General features: G+C 43.1%; 1 protein-coding gene across 14 annotated transcripts in view; it reads left to right on the forward strand.

Annotated features, from left to right (window-relative positions):
- EPHA5 (EPH receptor A5) overlaps nt 1–21,076 on the forward strand; it is a 212,187-nt gene that overhangs the window by 145,982 nt on the left and 45,129 nt on the right. For 13 of the 14 annotated variants that reach the window (XM_065061577.1, XM_021299088.2, XM_065061574.1 and 10 more), the window contains 2 exons: nt 14,598–14,722; nt 17,188–17,347. In XM_065061577.1, coding sequence (XP_064917649.1) covers nt 14,598–14,722; nt 17,188–17,347 — 285 coding nt within the window. Of the gene's footprint in view, nt 1–10,355; nt 10,417–14,597; nt 14,723–17,187; nt 17,348–21,076 lie in introns of all 14 variants that reach the window. The other variant, XM_065061586.1, reaches the window with a different exon arrangement.

Here is a 21,076-nt window from a genome sequence, read left to right on the forward strand (position 1 = left end):
TAGAAACAGCAGTGTTTTACTTATTTGGAGACTCATCTTCTCTTTCAGTCTCTTTTTCCCCTGGACTGAACAGCTATGCTTCTTCCAGTCTCTAACTCTTGAGTACTCAACTTGTGCTTGTTCTCAGCTTCTTTTTTTGATTCCCTCAAAGTGCAGTGTCTTTTTCCTGACATTGAAAATGAAGTCACATTGGAAATGGAGCCACCAGATCCCTCAAGCACTTTCCCCTTTCTCCCCAAGAACCAGATAAATAACTTCTCTGCCTCATGGGAAGCCCTGGGTTGAAGCTGCAGGTCTTCTTCCTCCCTTCCAAAGGGAGCAGGTTTATGGACCACAGAGGTATATATAAACCTTGTAACTTCAGTTCTAGTCACTTTGAGTTTTTACTATTCCAGGTTTTTGTTCTAATACAACTTCTTCGGATTTTTTTTTCAAGAATTTTAATTCAAGTCCTCTGGTCTTTGTTGGGGAACTTGTTTGTGGAAAAGGTCTGGCTGGACTGTGGTTCTGCAAAGCTGTGGCCAGCTCAGGGTTCTGCTAAAGGTGGTGAACCAATGCTTTTCTCCCATTTATGAGATGTGAGAGAAGAGCAGTGGTGGGAAAGACCAGTTAGCATAGGAAATCCCAGAATGGCTACCAAGGGAGTTACAGACTTTGACCATTCTTCCCTCTGAGCTGCTGTACCTCTTCAGTAGCTATTTTTTAAGTGAAAACAGATGTAATTTATTTGGCTACTTCTCATTTCACTGGAGTGTTCAGTAATTTGGCTTTAATATTAGAATTCATCAGCAAGACTGATTGGTGTATCATGAAGAGTGGCAGGCTTGCAGAGAAGGAGATTTCATATGCAGTTTTAAAATGTTCCATGAATTTCCAGGTTTTTAGTTTGATAGCAGCTGGGAGAAGGATGCAGCAAGTCTTATATGAAGAAAGGAGCCAGTTTAGGAATTAAGAAGGTGTGTGATGGTAAGGTGCAGGAACATGCTCGTTTTATGCATTTTATTCGGTAGTTGTGGTTTTGTTTTGTGTTTAATGACCTGTGTTTTTTTAAAAGGAAGACTTTGCTTAAATGCAAATAAGATATTAGGTTACTAATGATAGGAGAGGCACTGGAAAGCGTGCCGGAAGCTAACCTGATAAATGCACTCAATAACAAGGATTCTGTTGCAAAATCGGAGCCCTGTGGCTACAATCCAGCAAAGTGCTGACAGAAGTGGTAGTACTCATGCACTTAAGTGTTTTCCAAAAGTGCTTTGATAGATCAGAGCTGGACCTTATCATATTGCTAGGAGGGCATTTATAATAAGAGTTTTGTGAGTCAATAGTATTTAGTCTTAGGCTTCACAACTAAATGACTTATGGAATACAGGGAAATTACAGCTCTTCCGTGGTGTGAAGAAATCTGACTCTGGTCTGAACCATGAACTGTTCCCCATCTTTGAGAAAAACTTTATTTTCAAAGGCACTAGGGAAATAAATAAATATATATATATATATATATATATATAGTTGCAATTCCCTTTGGATCTGCGCCCTGTAAGTGGGTGATATTCTGTCTTGCCTCTCTTCCCTGCTCTGGCAGCCCTTTGTCTCAGGTGATGCTTGATGTCTCCCTCTCCTTTCCCAGGATAAATTACAACCTTATAGGAACTGTCTGTGCAGGACTCGAGGCTGATGCTGCTCTGAGTACAAATGAGTGTATGCTAGGCTTAGGTAATTGGAAAGAAGTTTCCCAAATGGTGAATTTTGGCCATGGACAGTCCTGCTGAACCAATTTTTTTTATTAATGCAATTTTGCACCATGGTGTCTGTGACTCTGGCCTTGGATTCCCTGCAGAATGTAGATGAGTGTTTGCAAGCATTCGGGTTTCAGGAGCAACAAAAAATACCTGGATCGATGTTACAGAACATGGTGCTTTTTGTAGTCTTCATTATATAGCCAGTCCTTAAAATTCCCTTACACCAGTGTTCCTGATAAGCCATTGAATATGTTTGAGTGAACACGCTGGAGGTAGTACTTCCCCACTCTTGAGATGAGTCTGTTCGATATTCTACAGTTGCCTATGGTAAATCTTCTCAGAAACCACAAAAGAAATGAAAATAGTGACACTACAGAGGATATTTCTCATTTCAGTAAACCCCAACAGGATGCTGACTGCACTGCTTAGGTTGCGCAATCTGGAGATAAAATACTGCTAATGCCATTATTCCAATTTACAACTTCTGTGATTGCCAGGGTTGGGTTCTTATCCCCTGCAGTTTTCTCTTGGGATATCTGGTCATGTTTTTCTAAAACCCTGTGGTGGTAAGTCACGTGAATCCACAGGCAGCTTCCACTTTTTAAGAGTACATATCTCATGTCCGCGATTGCTGGGAGCTGAAAGCGTGTCAGGGCGACTCTGTAAACAGAAGGCAAACAGCAAGAATCCAATTTATTTTTTGAAATCACGTGCTTTGAAGAGTCTTGCCCAAGATTACACAGTGTGTGGAGTTGGCAGTGATACAGGATAGATTCGGTGAGGTATTCTGGCTCTGTTGTCTATGGGGTGGTGCACACGTAAGAATGAAGTAGTATTCTTGACCCAAAATCTCTAGCACCCAGGTCCTGGGCTGTCTTTAGGCAGATGATCCTGTTGCAATTGCAGTGTTATGATAGCTGTGTCACAGTGTAGCTTCATCATGCTACGTGTTTTAGAAGTTATTTGCTTTTTATGTGGTAATTTTTGGAAATGTTTGTGCAATGGGGCATACAGAAAGGGGTACCAAGGGTAAGGCTTTGCTATGCCAGCCTGGGTTGCTCACTCAAAGGTATGCATTTCAATAATCAATCTTAGTAACAGTATATTTTATAGATATATTTTTATAACACAAGGTAATGTACTGAAGATTTGAGTACCAGTAATACTGCTTTCTTGCTATTTGTTCTTTTAATACCGCTGGAAAAGTGTAGCTAAATATCACAGAGTGCTCATAAAAAGATTTGCAGCAAGAAGCAATAGATCCTTACGGGTGGACCAGCTGATGTTAGCTGGTTGCTGTTAAACAGGAGATGTTAGGTTTCCCTTGTTTTTTCTCTTTGCTGTGTCTCTCCTTGCATCGTCCTCCAGGAGATGCTCAGAGAATCATGGGAATTTAGCTGCACACTCCTCACCTTCCTCCCTGTTGTGCTGTTGCAGGGGGATCATGACAAGAACAGGGCATTGAGGCACGGTAAATCTCAAAGCCTTAGACGATACTGGTGCATTGCAGTCCCAGCCTCAACCAGGGGCGTCTACTGAGCTGTTACTCAGATCAGAAGAGATTAACTCTTATCCTTGCACTAATGTAAACTGAATGCAGATTACTTCTGTTATCTCTCTGATTGAAGGTTTTTTCCTATTTTGTATCTTCTCACCATGAGCAGTTCTCTGTAGTGGGGCTGCTGGTAATTAAAACCATCAGGTTAGTGATATCCACAAAATGACAGCATCCATCCTGATCTCTTTGCCTTTAAAAAAGATACTTTCCTAGTATCTTAGGTGCAAGGATTAGAAGTCAGGGAGAGATCATCTGAGGAAAGCTTTGCAAAGAAAGAACATGATATCCACGTTATGCAGGTTTTCACCATGGACCAACCCGACCCTGTGTCCAGCTGGGAGCAGAGAGATCTGGGAGCACCTCGGCTCAGTGACCACCTTGGGCTCCAAGTCATGTCCTTCTGTTGAGCTCAAGGAGCTGCATTTAGTATTCCAGGGACTGGGGTGGGAACCACCTGAACGGGACAGCAAACAGGGTTGAAGCAGTTAATGCAGCAGTTTGCGCAGGGAGTTTAAGTAGGCAGGGGAGATCAAGTGATATCTCACTTGGTCGTTGACACCCTTGCAGAAGGAGCTGACTATGGTATCCACTTGGGCAAAGGTAAGTACTCTGCACTCAGCAGGAAGGAGTTGGCAACTCAGACAGCTGCCATGGGAACATGTAGACACCCAGACCTCAGGCTGCAGAGCATGTCAGAGCCTTTCACTGTTATGGAGTGGTAATAAAAATGTGAGGTGTGAGCAGGTGGATGACCTGTTCAGCCTGGTAGTAGGGCTGCGAGAGGAGGTGTAAAGGTTGAGAAGTATTAGGGAGCTGGAAAAGGAAATTGACTGGTGGGATCAAGCTCTGGCCACCCACGGGCAGGTAAGACCAGCAAGAAATGAAGATCGAGGGATTCCTGCTTCCTCCCCTTGCCTCACTGAAGAAGGCAGATCAAAGGAAAGGGATGAACAGGAGCAAGTCCACACTAGGGGTGGCAGGAGAAACTTCCCCCTACCCACCACACATTCCCAGGTGCCTCTGTCTTAACAGGCAAGAGGCTCAGAAGGTGAACTGCAGCAAATTCAGGAACGAGGGGAAATGGCAGCAAGTTCCTGCCCGGTGCAGAAGTAGTAGGGTTCGTACTGTGACCACCCCACCCTCCCAGGTTCCCTTGCAAAACAGGTATACTGCTTTGCAACTGGAACCAAACAAGATTGAGGGAGGCGGTTCTACTCAGATGGAGGTGCTGCAGAGGATAAGTCACCCTGCACCCTCCATCAAAACAGCTCCCACTAAGAAAAAAAAATGGATTGTGGTTGTAGGAGACTCCCTTCTAAAGGGAACAGAAGGCCCTATATGCAGACCAGACCCACTTCTTAGGGAAGTCTGCTGCCTCCCTGGGGCCAAGGTTAAAGATGTTAGAAGGAATCTTCCTGTCCTGGTTAGGCCTTCAGACTACTACCCACTAATAATTTTTCAGGTGGACAGTGATGAAACTGAAAAGGGAAAACTTCATGGCCTTGGAATGACTGGTCAAGGGATCAGGAGCACAACTAGTATTCTCCTCTATCCCCACAGTTGCAGGGTATGATGAGAAAAAATACAGGAAGACCCAGCAGATCAATACCTGGCTGTGGGACTGATGTCACTGGCAGAATTTTGGGTTTTTTTATCATGGCATCATTGATCCAGTCACTAGTGGTGTTCCCCAGGGGTCAGTGTTGGGTCCAGTCCTGTTTAACATCTTTATTGACGATTTAGATGAGGGGATTGAGACCATCATCAGCAAATTTGCTGATGACACCAAGTTGGGAGGGAGTGTTGACCTGCTGGAAGGCAGGAGGGCTCTGCAGAGGGATCTGGATAGACTGGAAAAATGGGCTGATTCCAATGGGATGAAGTTCAATAAGGCCAAATGCCGGGTGCTGCACTTTGGTCACAACAATCCCCTGCAGCGCTACAGGCTGGGCACAGAGTGGCTGGAGAGCAGTCAGACAGAAAGGGACCTGGGAGTACTAATTGACAGGAAGCTCAACATGAGCCAACAGTGTGCCCAGGTGGCCAAGAAGGCCAATGGTATCCTGTCCTGTATCAAAAACAGCGTGGTCAGCAGGACAAGGGAAGTGATCCTTCTCCTGTACTCTGCATTGGTGAGGCCACACCTGGAGTATTGTGTTCAGTTCTGGGCCCCTCAATTCAGGAAAGACATTGAAGTGCTGGAGCGGGTCCAGAGAAGGGCAACACGACTGGTGAAGGGACTTGAACATAAGACCTATGGGGAGAGGCTGAGGGAGCTGGGGTTGTTTAGTCTAGAGAAGAGGAGGCTTAGAGGTGACCTCATCACTCTCTATAACTACCTGAAGGGAAGTTATAGCCAGGTGGGGTTTGGTCTCTTCTCCCAGGCAGTTAGCAATAGGACAAGGGGGCATGGGCTTAAACTCTACCAGGGGAAATTTAGGCTGGATATTAGAAAGAAATTCTTTACAGAGAGAGTGGTCAGGCATTGGAATGGCCTGCCCAGGGAGGTAGTGGACTCGCCGTCCCTAGAGGTTTTTAAACTGAGATTGGGTGAGTGCCATGATCTAGTAAATGGACTAGAGTTGGACCAAGGGTTGGACTCGATGATCTCTGAGGTCTTTTCCAACCCAGTCGATTCTGTGATTCTGTGATTCTGTGATCATCAGCTTACATGGCATCTGGTTTGCTAGCAGCAAATGGGATGGACCTGTCTCAAAAGGGGAAAAAGATCCTGGGACAGGAGTTAGCAGGACTTATTGAGAGGACTTTAAGCTAGATTTGAAGGGGGAGAGGGAGGAAACCAGATGTGGCAGAGGCACAACCAAGGACGGCATACTGGCGTCTGAGGGTAGTGCTAATAAGACCCTTCGGTCTGCCAACTCGGTGGAATCAATGGCTCAGCTGAAGTGCATCTATATGAATGCATACAGCATGGGCAACAAACAGGAGGAGTTGGAAGCCCTAGTGAGACAGAAAAGCTATGACTGATTTGCCATCACAGAAACATGGTAGGGTGACTCTTGTAACTGGAGCACTGCAATGAATGGCTATAAACTCTTCAGAAGGCAGAGGTGAGGAAGCAGAGGAGGTAGGGCAGCCATGTATGTTAGGGAGGGGTTTGTTTAGCTGGAACTTGAGGGGCGTGATGATAGGGTTAAGTGTCTATAGATGAGAATCAAGAGGAAGGGCAACAAGGTGGACATCCTGGTGGGGGTCTGTTACAGACCCCAAAACCAGGATAAAGAGGCAGATGAAATATTTTGCTTCCTAACACAGCTGGTTAGTGAGCCTACCAGGGAAGGAGCCCCACTGGATTTGTTGTTTCTAATGAGAGAAAGGCTCCGTGGGAACATGTCAGTTGGAGATTGCCTTGAGTATAGTGATCATGAAATGATTGAGTCTACTATCCTTGGAGAAGTTAGAAGGGTGGTCAGCAGAACTGCCACTTTGGACTTCCAAAGGGCAAACTTGGACCTGTTCAGAAGTCTGGTTGGCAGAGTCCCTTGGGAGACAGTCCTGAAGGACAATGGATTCCAGGAAGGCTGGTCTCTCTTCCAGAAGGTAATCTTAGAGGCGCAGGAGCAGGCTGTCCCCTTGTGCTGGAAGGCAAGCCCGCGGGGAAGAAGGCTGGCCTGGCGGAATAGAGCGCTGCAGCTGGAACTTAGGAATAAAAGGAGAATTTATAACCTTTGGAAGGAGGGGCAGGCCACTTAAGAGGAATACAAGAACTCTGTGAGGTTATGCAGGGAGAAAATCAGAAGGGCCAAAGCCAAACTAGAGCTGAGCCTGGCCACCCCTGTGAAAGACAACAAGAAATGTTTCTATAAATACATCAGCAACCAGGAGGGCTAAGGAGAATCTCCATCCCCTGATGGATACAGAAGGAAACATAGTGACAGAGGATGAAGGAAAGGCCGAAGTACTAAATGCCTTCTTTGCCTCAGTCTTTAACAGTCAGAACAGTTGTGCTCCAGGTACCCAGCCCCTTGAGCCAGAAGACAGGGATGGGGAGCAGTATGAAGCCCAAGTAATCCAAGGGGAAATGGTTATCTACCTGCTACACCACTTGGACACCCACAAGTCTATGGGGCCAGATGGGATACGCCTAAGGGTGCTGAGGGAGCTGGCGGAGGTGATCACTAAGCCACTATTCATTATCTACCAGTAATCTTGGCTAACTGGGGAGGTCCCAGTTGACTGGAAGTTGGTTAATGTGATGCCCATCTATAAGAACAGCCAGGAGGATGATCCGGGGAACTACAGACCTGTAAGTCTAACCTTGGTGCCGGGCAAGGTCGTGAAGTAAATGGTCTTGAGTAACATCACACAGCACTTACAAGGGAACCGTATGATCAGGCCCAGTCAACATGGGTTTATGAAAGGCAGGTCCTGTTCGACCAAACTGATCTCCTTCTGTAACAAGGTGACCCAACTAGTAGATGAGGGAAAGGCTGTGGATGTGGTGTACTTAGGCTTTAGTAAGGCCTTTGACACTGTATCTCACAGCATTCTCCTGGATAAGCTTGCAGCTCAAGGCCTGAATGGGTGTACTCTGCAATGGATAAAGAACTGGCTGGAGGGCCAGGCCCAAAGGGTTGTGAATGGAGCCAAATCCAGTTGGCGGCCGGTCACGAGTGGTGTTTCCCAGGACTCAGTATTGGGGTCAGTTCTGTTTAATCTCTTTATCAGTGATCTAGATGAGGGGATTGACTGCACCCTTAGTGAGTTTGCAGATGACACCAAATTGCGTGCTGGATGGCCATACAGAGGGATGAGGGATCTGAACCAGCTGGATTGTTGGGCTGAGGCCAATTGTATGAGGTTCAAGAAGGCCAAGTGCTGGGTCCTGCACTTGGGTCACAACAACCCCAGACAGTGCTACAGGCTGGGGAAGAGTGGCTGGAAAGCTGCCTGGCAGAGAGGGATCTGGGCGTGTTGATTGACAGCTGGCTGAATATGAGCCAGCAGTGTGCCCTAGTGGCCAAGAAGGCCAACAGCATCCTGGCTTGTATCAGGAATAGTGTGGCCAGCAGGCCTAGGGAAGTGATTGTGCCACTGTACTCAGCACTGCTGAGGCCCCACCTTGAATACTATGTTCAGTTTTGGGCCCCTCATCGTAAGAAAGACATTGAAGTACTAGAAAGAGTGCAGAGGAAGGTGACGAAGCTGGTGAGGGGCCTGGAGCGCAAGTCATAAGAGGAGCAGCTGAGGGTACTGGGTCTGTTTAGCCTAAAGAAAAGGAGGCTGAAGGGAGACCTTCTCACTGTCTACAACTGCCTGAAAGGAGGTTGTAGCATGGAGGTTGTTCGTCTCTTCTCCCAAGTAGCAAATGATAGGACAAGAGGAGATGGCCTCAAGTTGCTCCGGGGAGGTTTCCGTTGGATATTAGGAAAAAGTTCTTCACGGAAAGGGTTGTCAGGCATTGGAATGGTCTGCCCAGGTCAGTGGCAGAGTCACCATCCCTGGAGGGGTTTAAACGGTGTTTAGATGAGGTTCTTAGGGACATGGTTTAGCGCTAGAGTTAGGTTGGGTTATGATTGGACTCGATGATCCTGATGGTCTCTTCCAAACAAAAGGATTCTATGATTGCCCCATTTTCATGTGAGGGAAATCTGGTTGCTTGGGCTAGCCATGGATTCACATAGAAAAATGGGACCCTGCCTTCTGTCCGGGCCACTGAGTGCTTGAGTTGGGTTTCTCCATCACACAACGTGACTTCTTTGGTTTTAAGGCACACATCATGGCGCCTCAGGTTTTGAAGGCATTCGAAATGGAAATGGGTAACAGAGACTGTAAATTGGTCTGAGACTTTGCGTTTACCTCAGGTGTTCATCTTGGGAGGTGGAAGATGTGGAGAAACACTATATATTTGTTGCCAAGGACATGTGGAGATTGTGTTCTCATTTTGATATTTGATGTGTGAAAAGAACCAGCATGAAGTCCCCATCTGCTTAAGGGATACCTTGAATAATCATTCAAAAGAAAATGATCTCCATATATGAATGGTGTGTTAGGATTGGGCTCATATTTTGCCAGGCATTCGGATTTAACCCTGGAACTAAAATTTACCCCCTTGCACTATTTACATCCTGTGCATAATTGAAATGCCATGTAAGGTCTCAGGCAAAATTGAATTGGAATTTAAAACTACATGGTCCAAGGACCTTTTATTCCCTGGAGACTTATTTTTCAAAATACATACAAGCACCTGCAAATTTGGGTCCAAGCTGTTTGCCTAAATAGCTAGGCACGGTTTGCACTGACTTGTCCTCAAGGGGCAAGGAGTTTTGAAATCCCAAAACAGGCAAACCAAGGTACACCTCGGTATGTTAAAAGTCACAGCACGAAAGTCATTACTTAAATGCTAAGGTTGGACCCAGGTATGACATCTGCAGTAAAAGTAGTCTTAGGGAACCTTTGAGTGGTGAGGTTTTATAAATGTATAACATTTCTATACAGAAGTGCAAAGAGATGATGCAGCTAAGTCCTTTTTTTTTTTTTTCTGTTTTAACTAATGTGTGTTATCTTGTTAAAAATGAATCTCCTGCTTGAAGCTGCCTGCAATTTCACATACCTTTTATTTGCTGAATAATGCAGGTCTTGCTCCAAACTCTGAAGTCACCAAAGGCCTTATTAAAAAAAGTCAATAATATCATTAATTATAAACGGAGTGAAAAATTGCAGTATACTGGGGTTTTAAAGTGGAACCAAAATTACTTGTCTTGAGGTTTCATTTTCTGTAATCAAACCTGTCTTTATAAGTGTATTAATGATAGCATAAATATTTGTTTGTATATGATGACAGGTGAAGGTATTGGTTTAATCACAAGCATGAATTTGATTTCTAAATCTTCTGGCATAAATTCAGACCACAAAAGAAGTGTGATGTCACATGAAGGGAGGAGCCCCAAGGTGTTTTGGTGAGGTCTGAAGTGTTAGATCCAAAATGTTTGCACACACAGGAATGTAATCACGATAAAAGAGATTGCAAATGCATTAAAAATACATGAAAGGGAGATGATAACAGCATCTTTGATGTCTCTGTTGTCTTTGGAAAGGGGCCTGAAGCCAATATACCTCGAGCTGCAGAGGAAGGAGGGTACCAGCCCCTTTGCCCAGGTCAGTCAGCATCTCTTCCTTGGCTACGCTGGGTTGCTCCAAGTGAGGATCTGTCCTAGGAGAAGTTAAAGTTGGATTGAAGGTCCTGGGCTGATGGCTTGGGTTTTGCCCTGCAGGTGAAAGAAGCTAGTATTATTTTTGCTTAGAAGTGGAGAATTTCACCAGCTGTGGGGCTAAGGGCGAGATGGGGAGACATTAGCTGTGGTTTCTGCCAGAGTGAAAAATACTGAGGCAAAAGTAATTGGGCTGGAGAGAGCGTTAGGCAGACCATGAAATGTAGAAACTAAATTATTTGTTTTATCTTGGTGCAGTGGTTATTCACCTGATAACATCAGTTTCTCTTAAAATATAATTACCATTTTACTCCCATAAGCGTAATTGTGTATTAGATGTTAGTGGGCCACAGCACAGTATTTTGCAAATACTGTGTTTGATGCCCAGAAGGCTGATTCAGTGCTAATGTCATTATCAAAGGTTGCGGAGGAAGTGTGTCCTAAAAGGTCTGTTCCTCATGAAATCACCTCCTGTAGTTATTCAGATATGACTAATGATGCATCTTCTGCAAAGACTTTCATTTTTTTTTTATTTGGTGTGTACCCTTATTCTTCTTAAGAAATATGAGAAAGATAATAGAATAAAGTAGAAACATTTTTCTGTGGTTTTATTTGCTTCCTGATTAATTTTGGTCTCAGGAAACCAAAAATATACATTAGCAATTTCACACCTTGTTATATCTTCTGTTTGCTTTCATCACATGCATGGCTGTTCTCATGAAAGGTGAACATAAACATAAATGCTGCAATATCCCTCTTTGATTTTGAGTCTTTTGCTAAGACATTAATACATACTTGCAGATTACTTGTAAAGTGATGTGTAAACAATTTGTGATGTCCATCCACCTTTTGCAGTGTCAAGGCAGGGATTTGGACAAGAATTATGCCTCCTTTTATAAGAAATGTGGGAGATCACAGCTTTGTATATCCTCACTCTTATGTGAATTTGTTTTTTTGCATGTTGTTCTCCAAATGCAAGTTCTCAGTGGTCGGACTTCTTTTATTAAGAGGATGCTGCCCTTGCAGAAGCAGTGACCTTTGAAAAGCAAGTCTTGAGTAATCCTTTTATTTTCCTCAGATCATATAGCACAGTATCCAGTTGCAGGCTTTTAAGACCGAATGCTTGCAGGCTTTGTCGGCTTGCCTGGCTTGGATTACATTTTGTTTGACAAAAAAACCTCTAAAATACTTACACCTTCCTTCCTTCCTTCGATTCAGAGCATTATAATCTCCCTGTGTTGAGGATACAGAGTAGTTGCTGTATCATCCCAACACCACTGGGATTTATTAAATGTACTTAATTGCCCTTTATCTCATGGTTACACTTTAATGCTTCTTTTGAAGGAGATTCAAAAAGGATACAGTTACTCCTTTTCTAATTTACTTTGAGAGTTGCATTACTTGTTTTCTTATCTTTCCTCCTTTCCCTGGTAGAATAGACCATTCTGCAGACCCACAAGTGAACACGTCAGAGACTCGCACAGTGACAGATTTAAGTCCATTGAAGCTGTTAACTAGCAAAGCTTTGAACACGCTGCCTTTTAAAGAGGATGCTCTGTTTTAGGGGAGTTCGACAGGCACTTTTTGAATGGCTGCAGATGCATTTTGTGTTGTACCGTGCTGACGCACATGAAGAAGGGAGCTAAACTCTCCTGAACCTCCCAGGGAAGGATTTTGCAGCAGAGTTCAGGAGTGCTTGCATTGTTCGCTTGTTTTTAAAGCACTTGTGAGCCTTGGTCCTATAAACACTTCAGGAAACCTCAATAAAGTGGATAGAAAGTTCATTATTTCATCAGGCAATCTTGACACTGAGAATTGCACTGTTTTTGCCTTCCTGAGAGACATTTGATGCCAGGGAGTGCTGAGGTCTCCCCTCACTACATTTCTCAAGTTTGCTTTTGCTAGTGGGAGTTTGAAGAGGTTTAGTGCTCAGCTCTTACGTTCTCCATCCTGCTGGACATTTGCTGCCAGCTCCACAAGTCTGGAATGGACATTGCAGGGATTTCAGGGCATTGGGGAGCAGTCCCAGAGGGGCACATGTCCCTTTTTCTGCATACTTCGGTGTTTCCATCCCCTGTAGCATCCAAGTGACTCACAATAAGAAGTGACCAGTATCCTGTATTTAAGTCGGGCTGTGTAATCACCTGTTATTTGGCACCACCACCCCAGATTGAGACTTGTTTTCCAATGCCTGTGAAAACCATTTGCCTGCCTTTACATTAGAAGGGAAGTTCATCCTGTTTTAATGGAGTTTGCTTCTTGCTGTGTCTTCTCTGGACTAACACATCTGTCCATCCACATGTGCAATAGACCGCATATCTCACATGCACGACTCAACTTGCCATGGACATGCATGCACAACACCCATTTAGGCATGTGGATTAATTAATGCAAAATCCTATACCAGATTAGCAGTCTGAGTCTACGTTGTTATTAGCCTTCACGTAGCCCAAGACATTGTGGATGACATCAGCTGAGGGTAAGGTGACTTTTGTGGATGAAAAATGGTCAGTGATCACTGTGCAATGTCTACATAAATAACACAATAGTCATTCAAATCCAGGTGGTTTTTACTTGCTCAGTGGGGCAGTTGTGAGCACAGTGGTGGATGCACAGCTGAAAATTGAGTGTTGTCTGTGCAGCTTAATGCCAGCTCTCTGACAGAAAACAATATGGAAATGACCAACACCTTTCAGGATCTTCTGAGAGCCAAGTGGGTGAGAGATTAGTAAACAGGAGTGAGAAAAACTGGGGCTGAAAAGAGACTGAGATGTGGGAACTTGCTTTGAAAGAGAAAAGTCGCTGCTAGCCTTCTATCCAGGGATAATCATCTGCAGCACTTCCCTTACTCTTTTTGGCTGAAGATCAGACCTGGCAAAATTACTTTGTTTGTTGTCTTTATTTTACTTAATTAGAGGTTTGGTTTAGTATTATGCTAATTAGTTAGTCATGTATATAGAAGTAATTTTAAAATTATTTTTTAATAGTTCCAAATACATTTTGGAAGATAAAATATGGTCATTTGATACTGGTCTTTGCACTCCATTCCCCATATGGCCACCACGGTCTTTGCTATGGGTCTCTCCATCCCCCTGTAATCCCAACCTAGACCTGGCCTATCTGGAGGGTGAGTTGGAGACCCTCAGCCAAGTGTGGGCTGGTTTTTCCTCTGGAGAAGCTGCTCTCAGCCCTTTAAATTAGGGAGTATGAATTTTTCCCATTCCCTCTTCACTCTAGTCTTGTTTCCTAATCGCGGACATGAAGTACCTGGCGTGTTATGGTTGCATTGTCCATTGCAACTTTTGCTCAGGAGCTGGCAGGGATGGTAACAACCACAACTTGAAAAGTCTCTGCCAATACTGGACTGAAAACAAAGGTTCAAGCCTGTTTCTGATGCACATCTGTGCTGCGAAGGGCCAATAACCCTTCAGGGCTGCATCTTAAAATAAGCAGCAGAGCTCCTATAGCTGCTTTTTCATTTGGCGGCTTCCCCGAGCACACCACAAACTTCTGAACCATCATCACCATTAAAATCTTTACAGTTGCCATTTGGAAGGAGTTAATGTCACTATGTGAGCTATAACACTCCAGTAATATTTATAGAAAGCAATTGAATTGTAAAGGTTTTAAGTGCCTTGCTAGCTTGTTCAGTGCTTCTGGAAGGAGGAGGCTGAAAGATGCCTAGACTTTAACTACTGCACAAGCCAAAAAATAAATCATTAAGGAGCCTATGTAACCTATGGTCTTCTGTACATGCTAAAATACGTAACTTCAAAGCAGCTGAAGGAAAGTAATATGCAATTACTGTGACAACACAGCCCTCTGACATATTAGGAAAGGTGAGGCGTGGGGTTGATGCATTTGACAAGTGCTTGAAAAGATACAGTCAATGTGTAACTGCTGCTGTTGCTTCACAGTGTTACTTTGCTTGGGTGGGTGATGCTGGTCAGATCCTGAAAATCTGTGTGAATCCAGTTGTTAAAAATGGGCAAAAACCACCCCGGTGAAAACTACTCCCCCTGATCTGCAGTATTGCCCTGTATTGGGGAAGACAGTTTGGCTTTGGCAGGGACAGACTGTCTTACTAACCATGGGTTTTGTCTGTTCTGTTTTTCTCCTGTCTTGCAGCACCTTCTCCAGTCAGTAGTGTGAAAAAAGGGAAGATAACTAAAAATAGCATCTCCCTTTCCTGGCAGGAGCCAGATCGACCCAACGGCATCATCCTGGAATATGAAATCAAATATTTTGAAAAGGTGTGACGGACTGATTACCGAACAACCTAAGTACCTTCTGTTTACTGTCCTTTTCATTATAATTTTCTTGAATCATGGAAGAGAATGGGGCGATTTTATGCATAAATCAATGTCAGATTGATTTTGCAGTAAATGATTAGGGAGACTTGAAATTAGGGTGTTGTTTTCCATTAGTGTGCCACTTCTCTTGAACAAATACATTAAATCTGCATGTCAGGTTCCTCTCCGGCCTTATCACATTAAGATAGAGCCTGCTCGTTTGTTAATAATAGGAGGACTTGGGATTTGGATATCTATTTCTTCCTGGAAACATCAAGCTATCCTTTAGCCTTGGTATTTCGACTTCACACTTGGTTTTGCATCCACAGTGTTAGGGAGAGGAGAAAGGTCTTGCAGAGAGATTGTGTCTGCTCTGATGTGAAGAAAGAAATTGAGTCACAAGTCACTTTTTTGGTTAAATTTCTATTTTAAGGAAAATCCTCCATTAGTTCTGTGGATAAAGCAGGTGAGGCCACTCAACATGGACCATGACTGGGTCCTTACTCCTCTCTTCTTTCTTTGAGCATGGGAGGGACCCAGTCAAACACCCCATGCAAACAGGGGAAAAAGAATTTCAGAAATGTTTTGTATCAGGATAAAATCAACATTATTTTTGCAGAAAAGGGAGGTTGGGCAGGGGCACAAGGTGCACAAGTGTCTGAAATAGAGCTAGGCATTTCAAAAGGATTAAAGCACAAAGAAAGAATCAAGATAGGCTTTTGCTAGAAATAATCAATTACTGATTTTCTTATTAACTTGTTTGAATGACCATTGTAGTGCACCGAAGTGGAGTGGTCTGGGAAGGTTAGCCTCTAGAAACCTTGATAATGAGCAGATAATTAAAGCAAAAAAAAATCCATATATTTATTCATGTTGCATAATTTGTTTTCAAACAAATCAGAGCGGGGGGTTTAAAATGTTGTCTTTGTGGTCCAGAACTAATCTTAAATAGCTTCAGTAAATAGTTCTTCAAGCACAAGTCCTTCATGGGGAGGTTGCTATAGCCGATCCGAGTTTAAGTTGTCTTGATTTATTGCTTTAAGGCTGACATTAAAGGTTAGTGTTTTCCCTAGAAAAGCTTCAGTATTTAAATGCTTGCAGAAGCCAACCATGTATCGAAAACCTGATTGGGCTGATGTACAAGCAAAGATGTGGACTAATATTCATTTATTGCTTTTTAACCATTTGTTGAGTTAGATTTGGGATGTCATCCTTAATCCCTCTTGTTTGTTGCTACTGTCATTTATGTTCTTTCAGTTTCAGCCGTTTGTGAGGGTAAAATTGCAGCATTCATTTCCAGGGGATGAGAGTGATTTATGTTTTGGAAAATAGAGTTTTGTCAGATTATATTCCTTTAAGACAAATCGCTCCATAACAATAAAAAAGAACAGAGATACACACACCACACACACATTTCTCCCAAACAGTCTTCCGTAGCTACAGGCTTTGGTGAGAAAATATGTAATCTTGCATTTGAAAATTCATAGGGCCTTGTCCAGGCATATTACTGTCTAAGGAAAGTTGACCATTAAATTAAAAATAAAAATCAGTTCAGCTCCTAATAGCTATGCAAAAATTTTGGTAGGAAATTACTAAGAACTCCTGTTTACCTCAGAATAATTTGCATCTGAGAGGATACAGTGAATAAAAAGCAGTTTCCAACTTTGTAGTCCTTAATTTATGAGCTCGTCTAGATTATATGCTACAGTAAATAGTTCTAAGAGTAATTACCAAGCATTTAGGCTAAATTTTAATCAAAGAACTGAAACTCTTTCACATTAGAAACTGATGTAAATGAAGACTTACTTCAGCAAATTTTCTTCAAGTCTGTTGCTTCAGAAGGTCAATGCAAAATTAGATATTTTCCTGTAGTTTTGGTTGACTGTTCCCTTCCCAAGGTCTAATTCATGGTTCTAGAAATACCAGTATAAAGTTTTGCCAAGTATAAAGTATTATTCTCTTTTAGGCCCAATTACATAAATGGGAAGTCATTTTTGTGTGAATTAAAATCCCTTTCTAAAGTGATGGGACTTTCTTCCTCTTCTCTAAGCCTTGGGGTTGATCTTTGTAGGATGAACCTTTCCCTTGCCCCAAGCCATGTCCATCCCAAGCAATGGAAACTGCTCCTACTCCAATACCAGGTTGGTCCCCATATTGTAATTTATGGGCGGAAACGGCCTTCTGCTCTGTTTCATACCTCCTAGAGCCAGTGGTTATAAAAGCTGCTGGGCAAGATAAAGTCAGATCTCACCATACCCCAGAAAAGGCCTTCTGAGGGTTTTTTTGGGGGGAAGAGATCCTCAAAAACGCACATTTCAGTCATCCTTCGTAACGTTGCTGTGTGAGTTGCTAAGATTCTGTCTTCTGGGAGAGCCACTATTTGTGCATTTGAACCTTGTGTTTTTTTGGGGGATGCTTGTGAAAAGGACCAGGAGATGAGCTACACCATCATCAAATCCAAAGAGACGACAATTACAGCAGACAGCTTGAAACCAGGCTCGGCCTACGTCTTCCAGATCCGAGCACGGACAGCCGCTGGCTATGGTGGCTTCAGCCGAAGATTTGAGTTTGAAACCAGCCCAGTGTGTAAGTCCTTTTAATTACTGTCAGCCTGCGTCTCTGGAACGGTTACTAGAAAGGAAGCAGGGGATCAATACCTTGCAGAGAGCTCTGCCAATCTTGTGCTCTGCCTCATCCCTTGACTTCAGAAGCATCGAGCACATCGCGACTGTGCGAGTGCATCTGTCCCTGCTTCCTCCTCTCAAGTGGTGGGACGGGAGGTGAAGTCAGCCTTCAGGCTCCAGAAATTCATAGTTCTTCCTACTTAGGAAAATGCTGCGTTTTTGAGAGCTGATGCAAAGCAGGACATGGACTTTCCTCTCAGGAAGAGAGAGGGGATGAGACCTGCTCCTCTGCATCTCTTAGTAGCTATCTGTGGAGGATGCTGAGCTCTCTTAAATATCTTTATCTGGGGAAAAACAACCTCAAATGGTGCCTCTCTCCAAGGGAAGAATTGAATCAACATTAGTGTCGTTTGGTGTAAGTTGGTGTCGAGCTGAAAGATGGTTTCTGTTGGCTGTCAGTGCTACAGCCTCCAGGAAAGGATTTTAACTTGTGATCAGAAACTGCCAAAATGTGCACTTCAGGCACAGGACTTTACTGGGCCTGTTAAAAATTTGTGGGGTCTGATTTTTTTTTTCCCCTCTTAATGAATCTGGTGTGGATTCTGGAGCAGATTCTGTAGTAGGGTGAACTCCCAAGGCACGCAGAGGCACAGCAGCTCTTTCCCCTGATTTCAGGCACAGCTGTGGCAAAATTCCTTTTGTCCCTATAACCACATTTTTGCAGAGGTGTCAAAAATAATTTTCTCCCTCAGAAAATATGTTCTATGTATTTCAGTTTGTACAACTGTCAGTTATTAATCTTTTTTATTTTGTTTGCATGGAAGAGGAATTTTACACTGGAAATACTGTGTTTGTTCCTGTGGAAAAGAGCCATTATTATGTATGTTTTCCTTAGAAATTTAGATTCATCAATACTTTGATTACTGTTACTCCAGTTCATTTAAAATTCAGCATCTTTGAGAAGATGCCAAGTTGTCCTTTCAGAGCATGCTGCCTTTGAAGCTGTAGTAGGTTTTAAAGGAATCATTATGCATGTGCAGATGTAGCTGTGGAGCCAGTGGCTGAACTAATACAGTGCAAACTGCATTATGATGGAAACATTAATGCAATAAGAATGGTCTATTTAATGTATTTCTTATTGTATTAACCATTAGTCGTGTCCTAAAAGTAGCAACAAAATGAGGTTATGCCCTAATTCTGTGTTATACAAGGGAAGTTTTGCCTGCAGTTGGGAAGTTTCTAGTTTAGAGTCATTTGAGTAATAGTGTTCCTGGCTATTAATAAATCTGATATGAAATTTATGCATATTTGATCCAGTGCCATTGGTACCTGCAATCCTGGTCCAAAAATAATGGCACATGCATAAAGCCCATTATGTAATTATCTTGTTAATCAGGATTTTTTGAGGACATCATGTGATAATACCTTAAAACACTTTAAACCCCATGAGTCATTTAGTCACACCTGCCAAAACAGGTTTTTTAGCTTTTTAAAGACAGAGGAGTAGGGACTTCTCTGATATGAAAGAGCTGCTGGTGTACTCAGAGGAATACCCACTGCTGCTCCTCTGTTGGACTTGAGCTCTGGCTGAAGCAGGATTTATCCACATGTTTAAACAGTTGGCAGAATGGAAATGCAATGTAGGCCTCAGTATCTTGCACAAATGGCATATAAAAACTTTTAAAAAGTGACTTTTTTTTCCAAGGCTTTATAGAAAGTTGATAATAGAGCTGTGAGTGTGACCAGACTCCCACTGCTTTCCTGTACATCCCAGAGAACCTGAAAGCAAGCACAGATCAAAATCTCTCTGCTACATTGGAGTTTAGATCTGAACCCCTTGTCAGAGCCAATGCAAATTATTTTTATTTGAACACAAACGAAAACCATTCAGTGACTGCTTTGAGAATAAAACATAGCCTTCAGAATCATTTTGGACTGAACAACAGGTTTTGTTTCCAGTTTGCCAGGCTTCTGTAAATTTATAATACACTAGGAGGAAACATGAGTTGCTAACGCCTGCATGATCTAAGGATTGTACCTGAGAAATGGTGAGGGAAGTGTAACTTGTTTGGAACTTTTCTCTTTCTCAAAATTTTGGAGTTGTTTTACATACTGCTGCCTGTGTGTGCAATTCTGCAAAGCACTGCAATGCAGCCAGGGCTGCATTTTTCAGTGGAAGTTTTTTAAGTGGAAGCTGTTGCTGGCTGTGCCCAGTTGTTGCTTCCCTCCTTTCCAAGTGCCACCAAGCTCATCCAGCTGTAACAAACCTGACCTTGCCAAAAGCTGTTTTTCTGCTGGATCGGTGAGCTAATCCAGCTGGTCAGCTGGGAGGGAGCAGGAACATGTCACCAAGTCGAGGAGGGGTAATGCAGGTCCAGCTTTGTATGGCAGCAAGGTTGCAGCTTAGCTTATGAATCTGGGATTTTTAGCTGCCATGGATTGCAGCAGGATCTATCTCATTTCCCCGTCCCTCAAGCTACACAAAAAACCCCACCAGAGTCACATCTTAATCTTCTCCTTTAAATGTTTTTATTTTAATTATTTTGTCAAGAAAGCAATAAAACATCATCATAAGGAGCCTCCATAAATTCTTGATGGTAATAAAATCTCTGGATGACAGCACAGGTTTGGAGCAGTTAACATTAAATATTTAATGTTCTCAGGGCCAGTCCTTCTGAAATCATTACCTGCTGTGGTAGTCCATGCCACTCACTGTCGAGCACCAGAGAGCTCCGTATGAAAAGCTACTTGAAACCCATTGCAGATCAATATCTAATGCTATCCCTTTTCTTCTTTCTTTTCTTTTAACAGTTAATATGGGGCTGTATTCAGTTATTTTATAGCCTCTATAAAGTTAATCCTGTGCTAAGGACCCCTTTTTTACTTTAATCATTTAGTTAAAGGCTTCTGCAGTGTGCAGTCGATGCCTGATGCTCCCCAGGGTGGATGAAGCTTCATCCAGGCCTGGCAGGAGCTATAATGAAGTTTTTCCTGTACAATAGCAACTTCTACGTCAGGGAGCTGTTTTTTGGGGATAGTTGAGCTAAGGAAGCTGGCAGGAGAGGGCACGGTGAGGAGGCTTTGCTTTCTGCTTGGGGAACCCCATGTGCAAAGCCCTTTAGTGCCAAGCAGTTAAACACAATACCAGTGGTGTTCATGTTGCTATTTTACAGGCCACAGGAGTTTGTTCACCCACTCTTACCTAACCTGGGGCAAAACCCGTTTCTCCAACAACTTTCCTGACCTTTCTGCCTGTGGCTTTGTCACTTGTCTCCTGCCTTTTGACAGAAAGGATCTTTCCAAGATCAGGGCTGGGAGAGTTCTTCTTCCCTTGACCAATAAAACACCCAGCAGCCTATGTGACTTAGCAGCTCACTGTTTTACAGATTGCACTTTCTGGCCATGTTGTATAGATGCCACAAGGAGTTAGTTTTAAATTGTTTATAGCTTCTAAAAGCACAGGTAATGCTGTTTGTTTCAGAGATCTTGCTCATGTGTCTTAATAACATTGCATAAATGTTTTCTCTGCAAATGGGAACCTGTTGGGTTTTCATCATTTATCTGTGTGATTTCTAATGCAGCTGACCCAGGAAGACAAACTCAAGTTTGCAAACTCAAAGGCTGCATTCTGCAACACTTTGGTTTCTGAATTCAGCCACAAGATGTAATTTCTGTTGGGTTTTTGGCTTGG

The sequence above is a fragment of the Columba livia genome, chromosome 4 (genome assembly GCF_036013475.1).
Source record: "Columba livia isolate bColLiv1 breed racing homer chromosome 4, bColLiv1.pat.W.v2, whole genome shotgun sequence".
In the NCBI taxonomy this organism is placed as follows: Eukaryota; Metazoa; Chordata; class Aves; order Columbiformes; family Columbidae; genus Columba; species Columba livia.